We start from the raw sequence: 22,167 nt of genomic DNA, 5'->3' as shown, positions 1-22,167 counted from the left end.
TTGAAACTTCATTTAGGAAAATAAAACAAGGATGAATATTTTTCAAATTCTGAAGAAGGAAAAGTTAAACAGAGATGAGAGGAGGGTCAGCCCCACTAGATGTTACCATATAGTCTAAAACAATAATTAAATCGTGTGGTTTGAGGAGACATGTAGATATATAAACTAAAGGAAATCAACAGGGAGTTAAACCTTCACTGAATTTACGTTAAAATGCTTTTAAGAATGTATGTGTGCGAAAAAGTAACTGGGCATCAGGTTATATGAACAGCAATTTGGAGGAATTAAGTAAAGCCTAACCTTAAGTGATTATGTATTTAAAAGTTTAATTATTAAAAAAAAAAACAAACCACCCCAGCCTAAACAGAAAATGAGAGTTCTCCAAATGTTGAAGCTGCAGAAAATAAAGATGTATAAAGAAACTAAAAATAGTTAAAAGTAAAAGAAAGCAACTTAACAGCTCCTTGTCTTACATGAAAGGGCCTAACATAAGGCATGCAGAAGGACGTCCGCCCCGCAGAAGGACGGGCAGCACAGTGACTCCTGAGTATCAACACAAGAAGGACGCCAGCGGGTAAGTATCAAAAAGGAAGATAAAATAGTCCAAGGAAGAGATCATCCTTCCTGGTAATCAATGACAAGTAAAGCAACTTCTTCCTCCTAGTCCCTCTCGAAGTACCATTTCTCTAACACGTGGCCTCTGTGTCATCTCTAGTCCCTCACCGACCACACTTTCTTCCACCCACAACAACCTGGCCACACGTAGATGCACAAAGGACAAGATCTGCAGAAATACAAGAGTGGCATTATGTGTAACACTGAAACAAGGGCAAACAATATGTGGAGGCAGGTCAACCTACTGGTTAGACCCTAGACCCAGACTGCCTGCAACTGAATCCCAGCTCTGCCTCCAGCTCCCTACTTCTCAGCTGTTAAGTTACCTAGACTTTCTGTGCCTCGGGTTCTTCCAACTGGAAACTGGGGTGATAATGGCCACCATACCTCATATAGGTTTCGTGGGGACTGAATGAATTAATACATGTAAAGCACTTCAACCAACAGTGCCTGTGGGTGGTTAAGTGTACATCAGGACCAGCTGTTATTATTACTGTTACCCGATAACAGAAGGTTTAATAAATTACTATATAATATTAGAAAATATTACACCTCTGGAGTGCCTGGGTGGCTCAGTCAGTTGAGCGTCCAACTCTTGATTTGGGCTCAGGTCATGATCTCAGGGTTATGAGATCGAGCCCCGTGTCAGGCTCTGGGCTCAGCATGGAGTCTCCTTAAGACTCTTATCCCTCTCCCTCTGCCCCTGCCCCCACTCGCTATCTAAAATAAATAAATAAACTCTTTTAAAAAATTAAACCTCTACTAAAATAATTATGAAGACTGTAAAAATGTAGGAATATGTGTATGTGATGTAAAAACACACAAATGGCGCTGCAGGCAAAACGGCACATCAAGTAAGATTAGAACTGAAGTGTGTGCATGTGGGCAGTGGCTGGTAAGTCACACGCCAAAAATACAGAGTCGTACTGGTAAAAGTGGTGGGGTGATGAGTGCATGTGGCTTTTTGTTGTTGTTTCAAACACAGCCACTCTCCCCCCACCACCCACTTTGAGAAAACTGAATTGTCTTCTCCAGGGTGTCAGACTCTAAGTCAGCTTCCCCCACAACGCCCTCCGGTGGCTGCTCTGGGGTTCCTCTAAGGAACAGCAACATCTTCCCAGCTGTAGGAGCAGTATTTGGAGAAGCCACCCCCCTCCCCCATAAGCACCTCCTCCTTGACACAATCCCAGCTAAGGGAGTTGAAGGCGAGTTGGCCATGACAGTGTGGAAAAGGTTTTCCTTCCTACTGGTAGGGGATGCTCAGGAAGAAACCTCCCTTTCCTTCACCACATTTCATCGTGGAACTGTGGCAGCCATCCTCAGACTCAGGAGAGGAGGCGCCTCACACACACTAAGGATAACTGTAACGCTGCGTTCGTGAAGCCATCTCTGAGTTGAGTTATCCAACCCTGGAGCCTCCCTACTTTCAGATTTCTCATTATGGGAGAAAATCCATTTCCTGTCATTTAAGCCATCCTAGCTGAAGTCTAATGTCACCCGACGAAGTTCAAACTCCTTCGTAAGGCACAGGAGGCCGTCAGGATGTGGCCCCTCACCACTTCTCAGCCCTTCTTTCCCCTGGCACCTTCTGATGCACCAGCCACAACAGTGAGCTGTCACATGGAACAGAAATCCTTCTTCTGGATGGTCTCTCTCTGTTTAGAAAACCACACCCCTACCTCTCAGATTAAACGCAGTTGACTACGAAGACTTTCTTTGCGCTACCCCTGCAGAACAGACCAGTCCCTCTTTCCGGCCTCCAAAGTTCTCTGTACACACACGCCTACTAAACCACCTCTAACTGACACATACCTATTTCATTCTACCCAACTATAAGGAATTAGGGATTACTTGCAACTGTGTACACACACACACAGAGTTTTCGTAGAACCTGTGAGAGTAAGCTGCAGACAGCATGAGCCTTTCCTCCCTAGTATTTGACCATGCATCTCCTAAGAACACCCTTGCTCAAAAAACACAGCATGTTTATCAAATTTGGTAAATTTAGCACTGATAAAATACTTAATATACTGATTGCCCCTACTCAAATTTAGCCAGTTGTCTCAACAATGCCCTTTATTACGTTTATTTTCTTGGTCTAAAATCCAATTCAGGATCCCAGTGCACCTAGTTGTCACGTCTTGGTCTTTTCCTTTTGTCTAGAAAGGTTCCTCAGACTTGTTCTTTCCTAACTCTGACATTTCTGAAGAGGACAGGCCAGTTGTTTTGTAGAATGTCCCTCAATTTGATGTTGCTTCCTCCTGATTACAGGACACGTAATTATGAAGAGACACAGGAGCCGACTCCTGGATTCAGCAGACAGCTGAGACACAGCCACGGATCAGGGCTTTTTGCTGCCAACTACCCAGCTTCTGCATCTCAACGTGGTTTTGTGGGTTCCATTCCACAGCTTTTATGGCACTGTGCTGTCCTGAACCTGGGTCCACTAAGGTCTCCAGATAAAAAGAACACAGTGGGGGCGGGGGGGGGGGGGAAACACATGAAGTAAAGAAAAAGAAAACAAACACCTCTCCAACATAACTGATGTTTCTGTTGCTCTCCAGACTCTGTCCACACACATGCACATTTTTACTCAGTCTTTCTTTCTTTTTTAAAAGATTTTAAGTAATCTCTACAACCCAACAGGGGGCTCAAACTCACTACCCCAAGATCAAGAGTCGCACGCTCTACCAGTTGAGCCAGCCAGGCTCCCCTACTTAGTATTCTTAAAACAAAACAAAACAAAAACCCCGGTGTGTGTGTGTTTTTTAACGCAATGATCCTTAATCTATGAGCATGAAAATGAAACTTCATCTAAACCAGCAACAGGAGCCATTATGACAGAGAGCGAGTTTCCTTTCTATTTGCCAGGGAGGGGAAGAAGAGTCGGTGTCAAGCACTGTAAATTGTTAAAAGGAAATGAACTCCAAATATTTAAAGTTTGGAACAACCTGCCGAAGCTCCCTGATTGGCTCTTCCCAGTGTCTCGAAGCACTCCTCCCAAGAGAGGGCAGCTGGCTAGGACAAGAGCAGGTAAACCCAAATGAACAGTTAGAAAGTGTCAGAGTCCGGGTCCCCAACTCGTGTGGAACTGGAGCTGAGGAAGGAACAGGCACAGGTGAAGTGGAGCACATGCATTCAAATCCGGGCTCAATCAGCCAGGCCCGTGTCCTTGAACTGTTCACTGTCCGGATCTTACTCCCCCCAACCACGCAACAGGGACAATACTCCAGAGTTACATGATGAAAGTGGGACCAGGGCCCTCGATACCATCGATGCTGGTTATCTTACTCTATTCTTGCACACAAACTTTAAAATTCCTTACCTTTAAAAATTCACCCGCCATCCTCCCACTCTCAAATTTACCCGTTTGGTTTCTTCTTGATGGTTTACTGTAGTGCTACTCCGCACACACATGCGACTCTGACAGCTGTCACAGGTGGTACGTCTTGGTCTCAGTTTTGGTTTGTGCTGTTCTGCCACACTTTGTCCACCTCAACCACTTTTCTCACCCTCTTTCAGTCCAAACACATCTCACAGCTGTTTGGTTGTGGAAAGAACAAACCAATTCTGTTCACATCCTCACCTAGCAGTCCAACCATGTGTGCCCGTGTCCACAAGCAAATCCACAGGGAGGAGCATCTTTGTAAGAAGACAAGATGGGCTGTGCAGGCTGTGCGGAGGGCCATCCCTGCTCATAGCACCTCTCCTCTTCTCCCTGTGACTGTTTCCACGCACATATTCTCTAGCTCACAAAACAGACAAAGGAGAGTGAAGAAGGAAAGCCAGGATGTTGCAACATACACGGTGAGGCTTTCTACACACCAAAGTGTCCCAACACACAGGTTGGGCAATACCAATCTGAATCACAGGAAGTTCCGAAGATTCAAGATTGAGCATCACCACTTCCAATCCCAGGTAGTTTCCCTTTCCTCCACCAAGTCACCAGCAGCTCCAGGAGGGAGCAGAGCTGAGGCTAAGTGAGATTCGTGGGACCCAGCTTTCTAGGGGCTCAGCCTTGGCAGGAAACACGCCCATCACACAGCACACACAGCCACCAGGAATTCTCTCTCTTCTGGGGCTCTCTGGCTGCCAACCCAGAGTCCGTCCCTTTCATTAAGCTGAGGTGGGAGAAAAGTAGCTACCCGTTTTCCAGTCTCTGTCACACTCATACAAGCTAGGGCACCCACTGCACAGAAGGTCTTCATCAAGCAAGATCACGGGGGATCACTTCTGGACTGCTCAGAGAAACCTCGCTCCAGGAAACAATCCCCTCTCAACACCGAAAGACAAGGCACCCTACGCATGTTCTAAGATCCATTCTTAGCCATCATTATCTGAAGTCTGCATTTCACCTTAAACAAGGGATGAACTACTATCAGGTACTCTGAAAAAAGCTCTCCATCTTACAAATCAAATACCAAGTAAGTGGCTGAATTCATCTACCCAGCCTGTAACATATGAAAGTGGTTTTGTTTGAAAAGAGTCTGTTCAAATGCAGCTAAGCAAATTTCCCTCATAATACTTTTTTTCCTTTGAATGGCAACTGGGACCCCAAATTCTCTGACGAGCAGAACTGATTTTTCTGTCCCAATGTGTACAAACTAGTTTATCAAATCTTGCATTGGCCAGAAGTAGGAACTCTTCTATACTTTGCAGACATAATGAGTGAGTCTAAAAATCATACTAATCAACTCTCAGTTATAACTCACAAGGCTGTAAGGACCATGAAAGAGGTATCAGGCTCTCCACAAATACCTCCACCCTAAATGAGTGAATGAATTCCAGAGAAGAGTGCCAAAGTTATAGGATACAAAATAACAATTTTAACACTTTACTAGTTTAGCTGAAGATATAAAGTAGTAATCTTAATATTTATTACTACTTTCGTAAAAACAGAAACAAAGAGAACAAAATTCAATAATGAATTCTCTTAAAATGCTTCCCTGTTCTAGTCATCCCTCTCTTTACACCCCCCTGCCCCTGCAGGGGACCAGTCAGGTTACTTCTATCTCTGGATACACCCCAGCATGCAGGCCCCTCCATCCTGTGGCTGCTGTGAAGATTAAATGGCCTAACACAGAATAGGAGAGATTAGCCTGAGAAACAAATCTGAGAGTAAGAGTTCAGGTACTGGCTTCTGTTCATGTTTCTCTACTCCCAAGCATGAAACCCCCTTCCCACAGATGCCTCCTCTTCCCCACCCATGCCCATTTCTCACTGCAACCTTCCTTCTCTGTGAAAAAAGTTGTTTTTGTTTTTCCTTCCATATTTTCTTTACACGTTCTTTGGTATTACTCGTACTATAACTGACTATTCAAATGCTTCTCTTAAATCTTAGAAAAGCTAGTAAGTACTTTTATTCAACAACCCTGGAAATTATTACAAAAAGAATTTTTAATTCCTAAGTAAAAACTGGATATAAAAATTAATCCAAAAAAGGGCAATGCATTCTAAAAAAGCTCACATCTGAAGAAGAGGAATCCACAGAATGGTAAACACTCTCACAGGGTTCTACTTCTTAGATGATCTGGAGACCATTCGAGACTTCCATGGTACATTTACCAATACATTACCAGTGAGACACTCAAAACACAGGAACCACAGCCTGGTCTCGATTCAGGTCCCTCTCTGTCACTTACTGCAACTACACCTCCTGACGTGTTTGCTCAGCTCTAAAACGGCATGAAAACGGGAGCTGCCTCTAGGCTCACCGAGGAAAGAATGAAATCGTATTGTGTGTACATAGTACTTAGCCTGGCATGCAGTAAGAACTCAATACGTATCAGTCACTATGCATCACAGCACCATCTTTCAAGGTTGCTATGAGGGCTGACTGATACATGCCCATCAAGGACTGGGCACCCCGGTACAGGGTTCATGCTCAGTGACTGTCACTTCTCTAAGGTAAAGTCCTAATAATTTGTGACAATGCTAGTAGAAGTAAAGCTTACTCTGCTTTGAAAATTCGTGGGGATTGTGCAAATAAATAATGGGATAACTCTTCAGCAATGCAGAATTAAAACATTTTTAAAAGGAAAAGAGGGGCGCCTTGGTGGTTCAGTCAGTTTGGCATCTGCCTTTGGCTCAGGTCATGATCCTGGGGTCCTGCGATCAATCCCCACGTCATCGGGCTCCCTGCTCACTGGGGAGTCTGCCTGTCCCTCTCCCTCTGCTGCTCCCCCTGCTTGTGCTCTCTTGCTTGCTGCCTCACTCTCTCTCAAATAAATAAAAATCTTAAAGAATACTGTTTCCTTAGCATTTAGGCCATTACAAATAATTTTTTTTTGCAGAGGGAGAGGGACAAAGGGAGAGGGAGTGAGAGAATCCCAAGCAGGCTTCATGCCCAGGGTGGAGCCCAACGTGGTCAGTTGGATCTCACAACTCCGAGATCATGACCTGAGCCGAAATCAAGAGCTGGACTCTCAACGACTGAGCCACCCAGGCACCCCACAAATAATTTTTATCTAGGCATTTAAACAAGTTCCCAAAAGACATCTAACTTTTTTTTTTTTTTTTTACAAAGACTATTAGGAAATAATTAAAGTAAACTCCTTCTTAAATCTTCTGTGATTCAAGCTTTTTATGCAGATACACTACCCCCTAATTAGTACAGAATAATGAGGTTTTACTTCATTCTGCACAGTGATCTTACACTGAACAAAAAGTCCCACCTCTCCTCAGAATCACTATCTGCTCAAGGGCCAGAGCGGCCTTGGCTGAGCAATCTGCCTCCTCTGGGGCCTTCCTATAGTGGGCACCCGTCCCCACTCTCAGGACTTCGCTCCGTGCAGGGCTAACTGGGCGTATCTGAGACTCAAATAACAGTCTGCCCCCCGGAGCATTATAGTCTAATTGAGGAAGACAGATCACGGGCACCAAGTCACAAACTGCAACTGCTGACACGGAGATACCGGACTTTACAAGCAGGCAGAACACGGGAGTGAACACAGGCAAGAAAGGCTTCAGATGAGAGGCAGACTCTGAGCAGATCTCTGGAAGGAAAACACACTGAGAAAGGAACGCTGTACATGAACAGGGATGGCAGAAGGGAGCTGAGCAGACGGAACAAGCTGGCCATGTTGCCTGTGGTGGGTTTCAACTCCAACATGGCTGGTTTCCCTCTGCAGGTATATGAATGGGATTCAGGAGGGATGAACCCCACCAGAACGCTTTAAATGAAGAAAGGCCTTCTTGGGGAAGAGCCATTGTTAATGTCCACTTAAATAACTGTTCATCATACAGAGTATATGACCAAAAAACAAAAAACGATAAAAACCCAAATTCTATTCTCTAAGTGTTGTGTTGAGAGTTACAAAGCAATTCAATTTATTAAGCCCAAATTTATAGCTAATTTACGGGACAAATATTCCCATTACCAAAGGATCCAACCAGGGGGACTCTTTTAGATGGAAACCTGCCCAGTAAGCACCTTTAAATATTCAAACACCATGAACTATATTGTCTGAAGTAAGGGGAAGGACAGTGGGTTATTGTAGTAGATGAAACTAACTGAAATAAACCTACGGTACCTTAGAAACTGTGATGTAAGTCAGAAGGGAAAAACCTGGTTTATAAAAATGCCTTCTATATAATTTTTCAAGAATAAGTCTACCCAAAAGGGACAAACTCTACTTTGTATCATCATTTACTATTAAAATATGAGCATTTCCTTTTCTCATTCATAAATGTATTTCATGCTTACTCTGCTTCAGAGATCAAGAAATCTTGCTTCCCTGAATGTTTGCTGTTTACCTTTCACTTAAGGAACCCGAGACAGTCCTGACTCCAAGTCCTGTCACCCTGGACCTGAATCACCAGAGTCCTGGAATCGCAGCCAGCCTCCTATCCTCACTCCATGCACTTACAAGCTCCAGGGCAGTGCCATTCCCAGACAGCTAGGACAATTTTAAGTTTCCTAAATGTGGTTTGCATGCTGTCTCCCTCAGCCTTGAAGGGTAGACATTTTGAAGCCTTCGTAAGACAAAGGTGGGACAGAAGATGCTGTCCCAGCAGCAAGCCACCACCAGACCAACCGTAATTCACTCAGCGGCCTCCAAATGGTAACCAGTGGTCTGGGGCAGAGGGAGCAGAAAGGGGTACACTGTTCACCACCACCATGGCTGAGGGGGCACCGAGACCCAGGTGAGATGCTGTGATCAGCTGCCGATCCACTCCGCAACTCCAAAGTCCTGGAGGAGGAGGAATGTTGGCAGCTGAGCTAGGATCCAACCTCTGCAGAAAGCAGGCCCCAGGTTGCCTCAGACTACTTGGCTACAGCGTGAGGAACAAGCAAGGGACGCCCAGAGATCAGGTCCTCTGGTCCAAATGCTGGGAGCTGTGGCTGGCAGGCAGCAACAGCGAGTGAGAAGAAAGGGGGAGGGCCGATGTCTGGACTTGTGGTGTCAGTGTACAGCATATAAAAGTGGGCTTATATGCAGACTACAGAAGCGCCCAACGGGAAGTGAATGCACTAAGTCCAAAAAGTACACCAACATCCAGACAACGAAGTATTATTCAGCACTCGAAAGAGATGAGCTATCAGGCCACAAAAAGGCACAGATGAACCTTAAATGCATATTACTAAGTGGAAGAAGCCAATCTGAAAAGGCTACAAACTGCGTGGTCCCAACTATTGGACATTCTGGAAAAGGCAAAACTACTGAGACAGTGAAAAGGTCAGTATCTTGGGGGGTGTGTGTGTGGGGGGGTGAAGGACAGGTGGAGTCCAGAGAGTTTTTAGGACAGGGAACAGATGGACATATGTCATGATACATTTGTCCAAACACAGAATGTACACTACCAAGAGTGAACCCTAAGGTAAACCCACCATCGTGTGTCCATGTAGGTTCATGAACTGTAACAAATACACTCTAGTGGGAGTGCCCTTAATGGGGAAAGGCTGTGCATGTGGGGACAGGGGGTATGTGTAAACTCCCCTCAATTTTACCATGAACCTGAAACTGCTCTTAAAAAAGTCTTAACGGGAAAAAACACCATAGAATTATAGATAAATCACAAGTGACTGAGAGGTAAGAAATGACAGAGAATCACCAGCTGAAGAATAACTTGAGTATCCGTCAACTAGACTATATTAATAAATAATATACCCCAAATACCCAGTGAGGTCTATGCTGCTTTTCAAGCTTTAAGAAGCTTTAAGAATCTACCAACATACAAGCACTTGGGAGGACAATTTGATAATATGATCAAAATTAAAATGCATATTCCTTTTAACTATTAATTCCCTTTTTAGGAATCTGTTCTACAGATATACACCTAACTGTGCAGGACTATTCATTAAAGCACTGTTCGTGCGAAAACAGGACTGGAAATAACCTAAACGTTCATCAGTGGGGAGCAGATTAAACCATTTATGGCACATCTCATATACTGGATACCAGCACTATGGAAAGCGATAGTGAAGCCGTCTGCATGCTGCTATGTACAGGTGTGCAACAATGTGTACAGTGTGCTACCTGCAGTAAGAAGAAAAGGCAGGAAGGGGGCAAGGAGCCAAGAACAGACAGCGTCTGCCTGAAGAGAGAAACCCTGGAGGGGCGGCAGAATCTACTCACAGCGATTACCTGGGGGCATTACGTGGAGGGAGGGAGGCAGGCTTTCACTCTACAGCTTTGTGTCCGCCTCTAATTTTTGAAGCCCGTGAATGAACGACTCATTCACATAATTAAGGAAACTGATTTTTTTTAAAGGCAGTCCTGGGGTGTCCAGGCCCAGGTGATGAGCTTCACTCAGCCCGGATGGTAACACCTGGAACACTTCCAGTTGGGAATGTTTACAGTTTGAAGATGAAATCTGAAACGGGCTCAGTATTAGTTTAAAATAGTTTTAGTGTTCACATGAGCTTAAAAGGCAGGAAAAGAAAAAGTACTTTAAAGAAGGACTTTTCAAAAACTACTATTTTTTTCCTAAAGGAATATGACAATCTACAACATTTTGTACCCAATGTAACAGTGAGGTTAAGTGTTGCCGACATTGGGGAAGCGGACAGTGGTCCGAAGCACTCAAATGTTAGGTGGCTGTCAGGTTCCGAGGTTCCAGCACATCGGGGGAGAAACCTCTAATTGAAAGGATTCTGTTCGAACACTGGACATCCCACTAAAACACAATCACATTCTCCTATCTTCGGACAGCGTCTCAAAGTTAATTTACACTTGTTCAAATCATTCTTGCTAGAGGCCTAGGGTTTTGCAACAGAACTAACCAAAACTCCACTTGTCACCATTTAATAGATTCTTCTGACCACAAAAACTAACATGGTTTTGCTTTGGATTTAATTTACTCTTTCACTAGTTTTGTGATGAAAGTCCGATGTTTATGGATTTTTTAAAAAGCATTTTAAAGCACTTTAATATAAAGTGTAAAGTACAGAGCCCCCCAAAACACCTTCAGTCCCCCACCACCAAGAAAAACAATTTCTAGAGATTTTCTTCTGGAAACCTATGTACACACACTTTTTACTCCTAAGAAGGACCTAATTATCAAGTATGTTTTCCATCCTTTTTAAATTTAATAAGCCTCAGACTTCTCTTCCTTTTGAAGGGAAGATCACTTTCGCTTCTCTGAACGGCCACGGCAGGGGACTCAGCCACTCCTCTTCTGAAGGACTTTTGGTCACCTTAGTGTTTTGCAATCTCTAGGTCAATTAACTAAATTAATGAAAAGGTCTGGAGTTAATGTGAACATTCTTAGAAGTCCTAACAAACAAGACACTGATTTTTACTTTATCTGCTTGGTATACAAGTAGGTTGTTAAGCTAGAGATATTTGTGTATCATTAATTAATAAGGTGAGTAATAAAAACCTCTGGTTTTAGGAATCTCTTCCAGAAACTAGGGAACTATAAACAGAGCTTTGGTGTGAGCTCGTTGCATGATGTTTAACATGATGACAGTAACAAAATCTCCAACAGTCTTCAAGGTGACATGAAATTAATTTTTTTGAAACTTCAATTCTTCCTATAGTACAGTGAAAACATTAAAATCATTTTGTGTTAAGTACAGGACCAAAATATTTTACCATTAAAAAAAGGATTTTTAGAATGAAGCCTGCTATTCAAATATTAGTATTTGCAGCACCTCTCGGACATTTACCTGTCAGGAGTGCACTTACAGTGGGACCAACATGTATGCTGTGCCACTCTGGCAGGAAAAAGCAAGAGAGGGCATGCACCTCCACCCCCACAGCTCGCTCTAGAAGGGCATAAAAGAAGTGGCTAGTGCAGGCCGCCTCTGGGGAGGAGGCCTGGGGGCTCCAGAAGCAGGAGAGGGAGGCCCTTTCCTAAACCTTCTTTCATGCTGTTTGCAAGTTTGAGCCCTCTGAATATGTTACCCATACTCTCAAAACAATTTTTAAAAAAGCTTTTGAAAGAAAATTATGTTTGTATAAAAAATTCCTAACAACTTAAATAAGTACACGAGTTCTGATTCATGGGGCTTTTCCTCACACACACAGAGCTTGGGGGAAGAGAAGGCAGCTGTCAACTCTCCCAGCAGATAGGAACATGGATGGAAAAATACACCCTGGGAAAAGCTGATCTAGATTTCTGGAGAACAAATCACAGTTGCTTCCTCCAATTACCCTGGACACAATGGGTTTCTAAAACTTTTTACTGTTTTTCAAACCCTAAGAGGATGATCTGGACTCCCTGGTTTGACACCAGAAGCTCTCCACAGCCTACCTTGCCTTTAGGTGCCCAGACTGACTCCCCCTAATAGTCCTTCCTCTAAGAAGTTTCCATGACCTCCAGCCTTGAAGCTTCCCGTCGCAGCAGTGATCTCAGTATGCGGTGGGACAGGCACTGGTGGATCTGCTGGATTGCCTGCTCACACCACACAGCTCCATCCAAGAGGACGGAACCAGCACTGGGATCACCAGAGCCTAGCAGTATCCCACATGTAGTAAGAACATATCACTGATTCGAGTGACACAACCATTTAAATCTTTGTTGAACAAAAGAATGAAGTGGTGCAGGTGACACTGGCCCAGGCCCACCCAACACCCAGAGCAGGACCACCCTGGCAGTCTCTGCCTCTCAGAAGCAAGACCACGTGGCCTCTAAAGGGTAGCCTGGTGAGGATAAACCGAAAATAAAACTGGCTTCTGCAAAAACTGTTACATGCTCAGGACTCTACTTCCAGACCTTCATGATGGCTATTTACACCGTTCTCTACACCTGAACAGTCCTTTCCACGCCCATCTCCTGTCACCTGCAGGTCTCCATGAAAATGTCACCTCTCCCAGAAGGCCTTCCAAGACCTCTCCCCTCCAAGGTACTTGGCCACACTGAACCAGAGCCGCCTCCCACGAAGGCAGACACTGGACTCGTGTCACACGCTATCTCCAGGGCTGACACCACAGTGTAACGAGTATTTTCTAAATGGGTAAAAAGTCCCACATCTAAAGCAACAAACACTTTTTAAAGTGTCTTTAGAAGATGGTCCCTTGGAAGAAACTTTGTCCTCTAAGTCATAAATATCTTAACACTATGAAGAAATGACATAAGTAAATGCACTCAGGGCTGTGCTGTACAATACAGCAGCCACTAGCCACCTGCCGCTGTTGACATGTACATTTAATTAAAATGAAATAAAATTTGAAATTTAGTTCCTGAATCACATTAGTAACAGGCTGCTGGTGATTCCAGTACTGGGCAGTGCAGCTAGAGAACATGGCACCATCACACAAAGATCTACTGGACAGTGCTCACTCAGATTACCACCAGAACACGGGCATTTCAAACAAAGGAAATGTCCCAATCCAGTCTCTTACTGTGGAGAAGAATCAGTTTTTCCTTACACTTTCAAAGACTGAGAAAGTCACCAGTGCAAGCTAAAATAGCTAATTATCTCCCAATAATTCAAACGATTCTCTTATAGATTTTTAAAGAGAAGTTCAACCCTGGGCAGACTGTGCTCTTCTTCAAACAGAACTCAACCCCATTATCAGTAGAGGCACAATAAAAACAGCACAGAAAATCTATCAGTACTTCATGCCTTTTTGTCATTTTCAGTGAAAGTTGTTTACTGAATAAAATTAAGTAAGATTTAATGTAAGGACACCCACAAATTAGGAGGAAAAGCTCTTTGTCCACCATAGGACAGTTTTCACCAGCAAAACCCACAAATCACCACACCCAAAATATCTAGGAGAATGGAAAGCAGTAAACTCCATTGAAACAGCTTCCAGGACAGAATCTGTAGCAGAGAAAACCCCCCACAATACAGCAAAAAGCTCACTCTGCCCCTTTCTAGAGCAGTGGCAGCTGAACCTAGGGAGAAAGTGAACTTCACCGACAATTCTTTCATCCAATCAACCTGACTAAACTGGACAATGGTCCCAAGGCCATTTCTCCCCTAATTCCGTTGTAGAAAAAGACTGTTTCTATGATTTCTCCATACTTGCTTTTCTCTTTTCACTACGTCCTAACCTAAATCAGCAACTTGTTGAAAAACAATTCCTTCTAGACTTCACTTTTCCAATAAAGAATAGTTTTTACCTTCAAACACAGATTGTGTAAAGTGTGTCAAACTATCACCCAGTTTGTAGGATTCCTGAATCTCGGCTTCTAATTCATTCTTTTGCAAGCTGGTAGAAAGGACACTCACACTAGCCCTGGTGCAGGCAGAGAACTAGGCAAGGGTGGCATCTTCCCATTTATTCAGCGAGAAACTCCTGTGGATCTGTTTCTGGGTCAGACTCCTCACCTCCATCATCTCAATCCCCACCAGCCCACGAGGAAGGGCACGACTAATGTTTTCCCGCACAATTAAAGACCAGTAACAGCTGCTGCAACCTGCTACATACCAGGAACCACAGCAGCCCAACATACAAAGCGAGTCAAGGTGAAAATGGAAAAAGGGATTTTTTTCCCCCTGGAGAAAAAGATCACCACCCTCACTTACCCAAGCTCAAATGTAAAGTCACTGGCCCAAGTCACAGAACTGACAAGCTGAGAGCCGAGATTCAGCGTCCACTCCGAGCAGAGGCCAGGTCTCCTTCCTTACTACCGCGCTGCCCGCCTCCCAGTAAAAAAAGCTCTGACATTTCCTTCAACTCTGAGTCATGGTTAGAAGGTTCTACTTTTAATCAGGTGACAAATACTCAAAATATTTTAATCCAAAGGAATTGGGTCAAGCTTTTATAGCCCGTAATTGTCAAAGTAAACCCTAATTATTTGTAAATTTCTATAGTTCCGAGTGTCATCATTCGGTTTGTAATCAAGTACCAAATTCTCCTTTATTTAAATACTGCACAAGCCTCTCATAACAAAGAGATTTTTTTGTTTTTTGGGTTTTTTTTTTTTTTTTTTTTTTTGCTATTTCATTGGTTATTCTAACTATAAAGTTAAAACATGTATAAATGGTACAGTTTTGGTTAAGAAAATCCAAAATATTTGGGTGGTAGTGCAAAGGGAAGCTTTTGAAATAATGAAAAGAATCTGCTTCACAGCAGAACTGTTCAACCCCATTAAACAGCTTACCACTGTTAAGAACCTCCTACTGTCTGCGCTGTGGTACAGGTGCATTAGAAAGACTGGCAAATTAAGAGATTCTCAAACAGTAGCAGATGGGACACCTAGAAACGGGAAAGTCAGATATAATCAGGTGAAATTTTTTTCACCATTAGATTTTTAGTATTCTTAGTGATGGTTCTACTAAACATTCCTTTGATTAATGGAAATGAAACATGGGGGAAAATGTCACATGGGATGATGTCTTTCTAAGGGGAAGGTTTAAAAAGAAAGGAATTCAACTTTTAGACATAGAGCTCAGAGATAGTCTTGCTTCCCAAATTTAGAACCAGAAACACCCTGAAGGCAGTTTTTCAAGGTCAGCAACAGTCATTCCCTATAGTGTCTAAAATCCTGGGGGGAAAAGGAGTCACTTCTGCTTACTTGCGTCTTTCCTGCTCCCATTCCCTACGTCTAAAGAGCTCTCCTACAAATCTGAGTGATTCACGGGTTGTCAAGTCCGGGCTGGAGCTGGGCAACCTCTGCCCCACTCCCACAGGACCCTGAATATGGCTCCATCTCAGCACTCCCGACAGCGGAGCACAGCCCCCACGGAAAGTCGAATGTGCAAAAGCCCCCCAACGGGCACTGCCCCCAAAGGTTTAGATTTGTCAGTGATGTGCTGCAATGTGAGAATTTTCCTGAAAGTGAAGTTTTTTAAGACTGAGCTGGACAAGTGTGGTATCCCTCCCCCAGTTAATGCAGGAGCCATGGACAACCACGCCAGCCCTGAGATGCCCATCGAACGTAGGATGGCATTTCTAAGGAGGGATGCACGACTAGGCAAAGGCCTCAGAGGGGGCTAGGGAACAGCAGGCACATGTGCTGAAAACAAGAGGGGATGGCCGGGAGTTTGAGAGCTTAGGAGAGACTGTCTGGGACAACTAGAGGACTTCAATGCAAGCCAAGGGCCACAGATCATACCCGCAGGTCGTACGCGATGACACTCATGGAAACGAAACGGCTATGAGTGGCCAGAGTGCTTTTCTCAACATCACAGAAGGCATGGACCCTGCAGGCTTCCCTGGCTGCCTGGTGCCTCATTCTGGCTCAGCAGGGGAGGTGCAGGCTGCACCAGAGTACGGAAGTGGGGAGGGCCCACCAGGCTACTCCTGATGCTTCCCTCAGCCAAGACTACCTTGTCTGTCCCCAGGCTCTCTCAGGGCCCCCAGGCTACTCCCCACCTGGACATCCAGCTTCTGCATACAGGGACATTCAGTGAGCAGCACGTGAATAAATGAAGCCCTCTCCAACTGCCCTGACTCAAGCATTCTGGCACTGGATAGCATTTTGTATTCTTGAGTTTTGCCTCCAAGTTTTACTTTGTCAACACAGTTCGAAGCTACTCAGAGCCATTGGTAAGATTCCTCTGTATACTGCTACTTACTACCTAACAGGCCCTCAGACTGAATTGTTAGATACGCAGTAAAGAACCAGAATCACCTATTCACTTGCAGCTGAAACAGTCCATGAAATGCGCTTCAAGTTAGTTAAGAATCTTCAGAACACACCGCACCACTTAAGTTTTTGCAATTTTAAAATTTCATGGTCCCCCTGTTCCTATGACAAAGACATATAATTGAAAATGGAGACAAAAATCAATAGTCTTGACTACAGAATTCTTGGCTATATCCCCAGTGGGTGTTACACCACAACAGACCTGCCTGCTCGTGGGCCTGCATGGACGCATGTGCACGGCTGCTGTCACTGAAAGATCCGCCAACAAACAGGTCTCTGGTCCAAGGAGCCGGGACGACGGAGCACATTTATTTTTAGGAAGAGAAAACCAAGGAACTTCAGAGCACGATGCCACATTACATCAGGGTCCCACACTGTGGCCTAAGGGCCAACTCCTGGCTCTGAAAGAAGTTACTAGTTTACTGGCACACATCCGCGCCCACTTGTGTACTTAGTCCAGGGCTGTTTCCACGCTGAAATGGCAGTGTTCAGTAGCTATGACAGAGACCATATGGCCTGCAAAGCCAAAAATATGACCTCTGGCCCTTTACAGAAAGTCTGTCGTCCCTTGTATTACATAAAAAAAGGTTTGGGAATGGTGCAAACTACAGCCCGCCTCCCCGAGCTCAGAGCTAGGGCCCTGGGAAGGCCTTGCAGTAAAGCTCCTCAGCTATTCCCAGCCTTATGTGAGCATAAAACCTTTTCTAAGAAACGCTTCTTTGCACACATTCTAGTTTTCTTGGAATATACTCAAAATGCTGGCTTGAATTAAGATGGAAGAGGTGATGTCCTGACGAATGGCACCCAAGAACTAAACTGGCTTAATGCAAGCTTTGCTCATCTTGAACAGCTCACAATAAGGTACATTTCATCCTAACCAAGGACGGCATACTTTGGCAAAATCATTTTTAACTCTTCTGTTTTCAAACACACTAAGTAAAAATAAAACCAGCACTAACGTGTCCCAAGTAATCACATACTTTGTCACAGAGCCGCAGTTGCACTAGTTAGAAACTGTAAAAACAGCTACTGGTCTACACACAACCTCCTCGGTCCCTTTACAAGTTGTTTCCGTAAGGTTTAGGAGTTACAGGATCATACTCGAATGTCAAACAGTAGTGATTCTCTGTGATCTGCTGTCCTGTGAGGCACCCTGATGGGGTTCGTACTTACCCATCATCATCCCTGAGCAACTTCAACAGAGCCCTAGTTATCCAAAAGTGCCTACTTTTCCAACACGCGTAAAGGTAAAGCAAAGTTGTGAAAAGCCCTGGCCCTAGAAGTCGCTACAAAAGTTTACGTTTCCTACTTAGCCAGAACACAATGAAAAGATGAAAAAACTTGACTGGTGCTCAATTTTCCTGCCATCTGCAGGAAGGTGAGACCAAACTACTGCACCAGAACCAGAGGAAAGAGGGAGCCCACGCCCTGCTTCCCCCCAGGGCTGGTGGCAGACTCCCCCCCAGAAATTTACTTCACCTGCAGGAGTTACCCTATGAAACTTGCCAAGTACCGCAAGCTCCTAAATTCATGATTCGAGCAAATTCCATGTTTATGGACATAGATTTGTAAAATGAATACACACAATTATTTACTTTAATCATCTAGGCTTGGTTCTGGTTTTTGGCCCTTTATGTTACTTTGAGCAGATCACCTCTCTCAAGTCTGGTTCCTCACCTCGAATCGGCAGGAAGAGTGTCTTCCCGTCCTACCTCACAGGATGCTGTGAGGACCAAGCTGAGGGAATGGGGAGAAAAGCGCTCTGATAAGTAAAGCACGACACACACATAACAGATCATCATTTTGTTGTGAAAGGTATTTTGGTTGGTAAGTGTATTTACCCCAAACTTTCTTTAAATATGGTTTCCTATGGCATTTAAAGGGATTCATGTCATAAAGCATAATCACGACTACTTAGGGACACTTAAACAGGATAGAATGAAACAGATCTGTGTTCAATTTTTAGAAGACAGTCTTTAAAAACTTTTAACTAAATAGTCTATTTGTCGTATGTAAATCTGGCTTCAATAAAGCTGACCAAAAAAAAAGTCTACTGCTTGCCTGGATATTTACTTCTCCTTCTCTTTTAAATCATGAATCCCTGCTATTGAAAAACACTAATATACTGTTTTAATCTGAACATATTAAATAAAGAAGTTTCCAAAACACACAATTAACTATATACTGGAAACACACAGTCCTACCTCTTATAATGGGTGCCAAGTGAAGACCACTGCATTTGTGAGAAAGCATTTAAGCCTTCGATGTAAAACAAGAAAATGTTACTTCAACAACACTGCATGACGTTAAATCCAGGGCCACTCCAGAGCTGAGGTTTGGGTGAGGTCAGAAGTACTATTTTTCCTTCTTCCTCTTGCTACCTTTCTTTGGGGCACATTCTCTAGTTCCACATCCCCTCTCCATGCTCTCCTCAGAAGCCTTCCCAGCCTCTCCTGTCATCAGTGGCAATGACATTTATCACTCAGAGATGCCACCTTACCTCACTGGCATGCTTTATGCACGTCCACACCATCCCCCTCCCCCAACAGACTGCAAGTGCCCTGCGGGGAGCACCCTGGGGCTTGTAAGCTCCCCAATGTCAGGAGTACTGTTCTCTTCACCCAATGTCAGCCCCCCAGACTCACGAAACAGACACCGATGGCTCCCCAGTCCAGTCCCCACAAACATTTACTGTGTGGTGGCCGTCCAAATCACTCTTGTTTCTCAGGCCACCGGGCCTCCTCCTGCTCCTAACCCCTCAGCTCTTCCCATGCACAGAGCTCCCATCACTCAAATTTTATCACAGAAACAGGAAACACACCTGGCCCAATTTTCTCCTGGGAGCCTCAAAAACATCCCCTCACTAAAATGAGGTTGAGTCTCCCTACTTTCCCATCTAACCCAATGCCCTCACTCCTTTGATTCTAGTGATACAATTCCTTTAGTCCTTTATTTGCTTAATATATATCCTTAAAGTCTCTGTCTCAGACTAGTAGTTATGAGAGACAAGGTTATAGATCCCTTCCTTGGCCCCCACGCTAATAGACCCTTGCCTGATAACGTGACGAAAGTGTAATTGAGGGAAGTCGACAAAAGTATGATCATGAATTTAATTCTTTAAATGATTTAAACTGGAGCTATTAAAAACTTTTTTTGTTCCACATTTGGAAAAGAGCAAGTCCTCATGCCTTGGGAGGATCAACGCTGGAAAAGAAGGGGCAAAAAGTGGCCAAGAGGGAAAAATCTTTTCAGATAAACTTTGTTGTGATTTAGCAGTGCATCAAGTAAATATGTGACCATCCAATCACAGAACTACCCAAAAAGGCCATTTTCTGGGCTCCATCTTGGAAACAGCTGAATGTATATAGTTGGACAAGCCTATCCATTAAGTCTTGTGTTAGTAATTTATCCCTCTATAGAAAACACAATCTGTAATACACTCCTTCAACAACAGCAAAACTGCAAAACCATTCAAAAAGTTACCAGTTTCAGAAGACAAGCTTCAAAGCTGAACTTGCCTGGTATGATCTACGTTTCCTATGATTAAAGACTTTTCACTCAAACGTAGCAAGATTAATGAAGCAAAGGAGATCTGCTCTGCAGTAAAAGGGCATTTAAATCAGAGCTGTTTCCACATTTCTTACTTCAGACACGTTGACTTGACAACATAAACATCACACTCAACTCTTTACCAACTAAAAAAAAAAAGTATTAGCGACTTTAATGTCCCATGAAACTTATTTACCTCTCCCCCTCCACCACTGAACAAATTTTATTTAAACTAGACAAGAATCTCCTTTGGCGGATTTTTTTAAATCGTTTCTCTCACACCTACATTAATATTCTAGGAACTGGATTAAAACTGAAGCCGCAAAATTCAAGTAGTTTTGTTTCAAAAGGAGAAATAAATTTTTTAGACCATTAGTAGAAATATGCCAGTGGCCACAGAAATATTTGCACAAGCTGAACAGCTGTGTCTACTGCAAATCTGAAGGCATTGCTGCAGCAAAATAATTCAATTTGGACCCATTCATTATAAACTGATTTTCAGATGCTGCTACTGCAAGACTGTACTGGAGAAATGCAGGCTGCGCTGGAGAAAGAATTGTTCGCAGCAGCGCACAAGTTTTTACTGCAAAGAAGAGCTCTGAAAGAGGAAATACAACTCCATCATAATGCTACCATGAACCAGCCCAGAAGAGCCCAGAGTATTAAATAAAAAGAAACTAAAATACTTCTTAAGCAACTGATGGGATTACCTCAGAAAGTTTTCAGGGATGCTGTTTCAAAGAATGTTTTATTTAATACCATGCTAAAAAAAATGGGGGGGGGGCAAAAATTGCAATTCCTACATTCCTTAACATAATTTTTAAAAATACATCTACACTGTAAAAGCCACACCAGCTCAAGTGGAGATTGTAGCCCGAAAGGATCTGCTATCTAACTTTCTTTTAAGATTATGCCTCTGAAATTAAACACATCACAGCAACTTTGATGGCATCTTGCTAACCAAGTTTGGGCTGGTGAAAAGGCAACGACTGAAGTGACCAAACAACGAGAGTTTTCAAGATAACTGCTAAGCATTTTCCCAAGGAGCACATTCCAAGAAACTTCCCAAGTCCTAACTCCCAGGCCGGCTGCTCTGCGAGTGTCTTCTGGTCGCAGCGCTGCGATTTGCGCTACTAGCTCAGAAAACACTTTGGGTCCCCCCCCTTCGCTGCACTTTTCCCTTCCCTAACCGTGAAACCTACCCTCTGCTGTCATCCGTCCAGGCAGCCCCGCGTGTGCGGACGCACGGCGGCACAGGGAGGCGCGTGGAATCCCCACCAAGACTAGCACGCTCCACTTTACTTTTCCTCCCCGCCAAGTACCGCTCGCTTTCGGCGCGCGGAGGGCTCCCCAACTCCGGGGCCAGCCATGAGCGCCGGAGCAGGGCCGGCCCCCGCTCGGGGCCCCGGCGCACTCTGGCCACAAACTTCCCCTCGGCCAGCCCGGCGGGGTCCCGGGAAGCGGCTGCGCGGGCCTGCACCTCGGGGAGGGTCTCCCTGGCGCTCACCTGCGGGTGGGGCCCCCGCCCCCCGCCCGGCCCCCCCTCACCTGTGCTGTCATTCGCCGAGAAGCCGGGCGAGCTGAGTTTGGCTCGTTTGGGGTTGGGCGGTCCGTCCAGCAAGTTCTCGGCCATTTTCACCTGCTCGCGGAAACAGCCCCGAGAGCGGGCAGCCGGGCCGGCAAGGGCTCCGGGGCGGTGGTCGGCGCCTGCCCCGGCCGACTGCGAGGGGAGAGGAGCGAGCGCGAGCCGCGAGCCGCGAGCGAGCGCAGAGGGAGAGGGAGGGCGCAGGCCGGGTGGGGGAGGCGGCGGCCAAATCTCAGCCACAGCAACAGCGCCCCGCAGCGCTCACCGCCCGCCCCCGGCCGCCGCCGCCGCCGCCGCCGCCGGCCGCGGCCCCCTCATCCCCTGCCCGCCTCCCGAGCGCGACACTCCGCGGCAGGGGCGCCCCGGCGGCCCGGCCGCCCCCCCGGGCCCGGCTGGCAGCGACGGCGCCCGGCCGGGCGGCTCAGGCA

General features: G+C 45.0%; 1 protein-coding gene across 1 annotated transcript in view; it reads right to left on the bottom strand.

The window, feature by feature from the left end:
- Positions 1–21,840, bottom strand: part of LOC103668810 (CREB binding protein) — a 122,111-nt gene extending 100,271 nt beyond the window's left edge. Inside the window, exon 1 of the mRNA XM_040635409.1 lies at positions 21,703–21,840. Coding sequence (XP_040491343.1) covers positions 21,703–21,787 — 85 coding nt within the window. The 5' untranslated portion in view covers positions 21,788–21,840. The remainder of the gene's footprint in view (positions 1–21,702) is intronic.
- Between the last annotated feature and the right edge of the window lie 327 nt (positions 21,841–22,167).

The sequence above is a fragment of the Ursus maritimus genome, unplaced genomic scaffold (genome assembly GCF_017311325.1).
Source record: "Ursus maritimus isolate PB19 unplaced genomic scaffold, ASM1731132v1 scaffold_2, whole genome shotgun sequence".
Classification (NCBI taxonomy): Eukaryota; Metazoa; Chordata; class Mammalia; order Carnivora; family Ursidae; genus Ursus; species Ursus maritimus.
The sequence above is the reverse complement of the archived record's forward strand: the minus strand, read 5'-3'. Positions and strand labels throughout refer to the sequence as shown.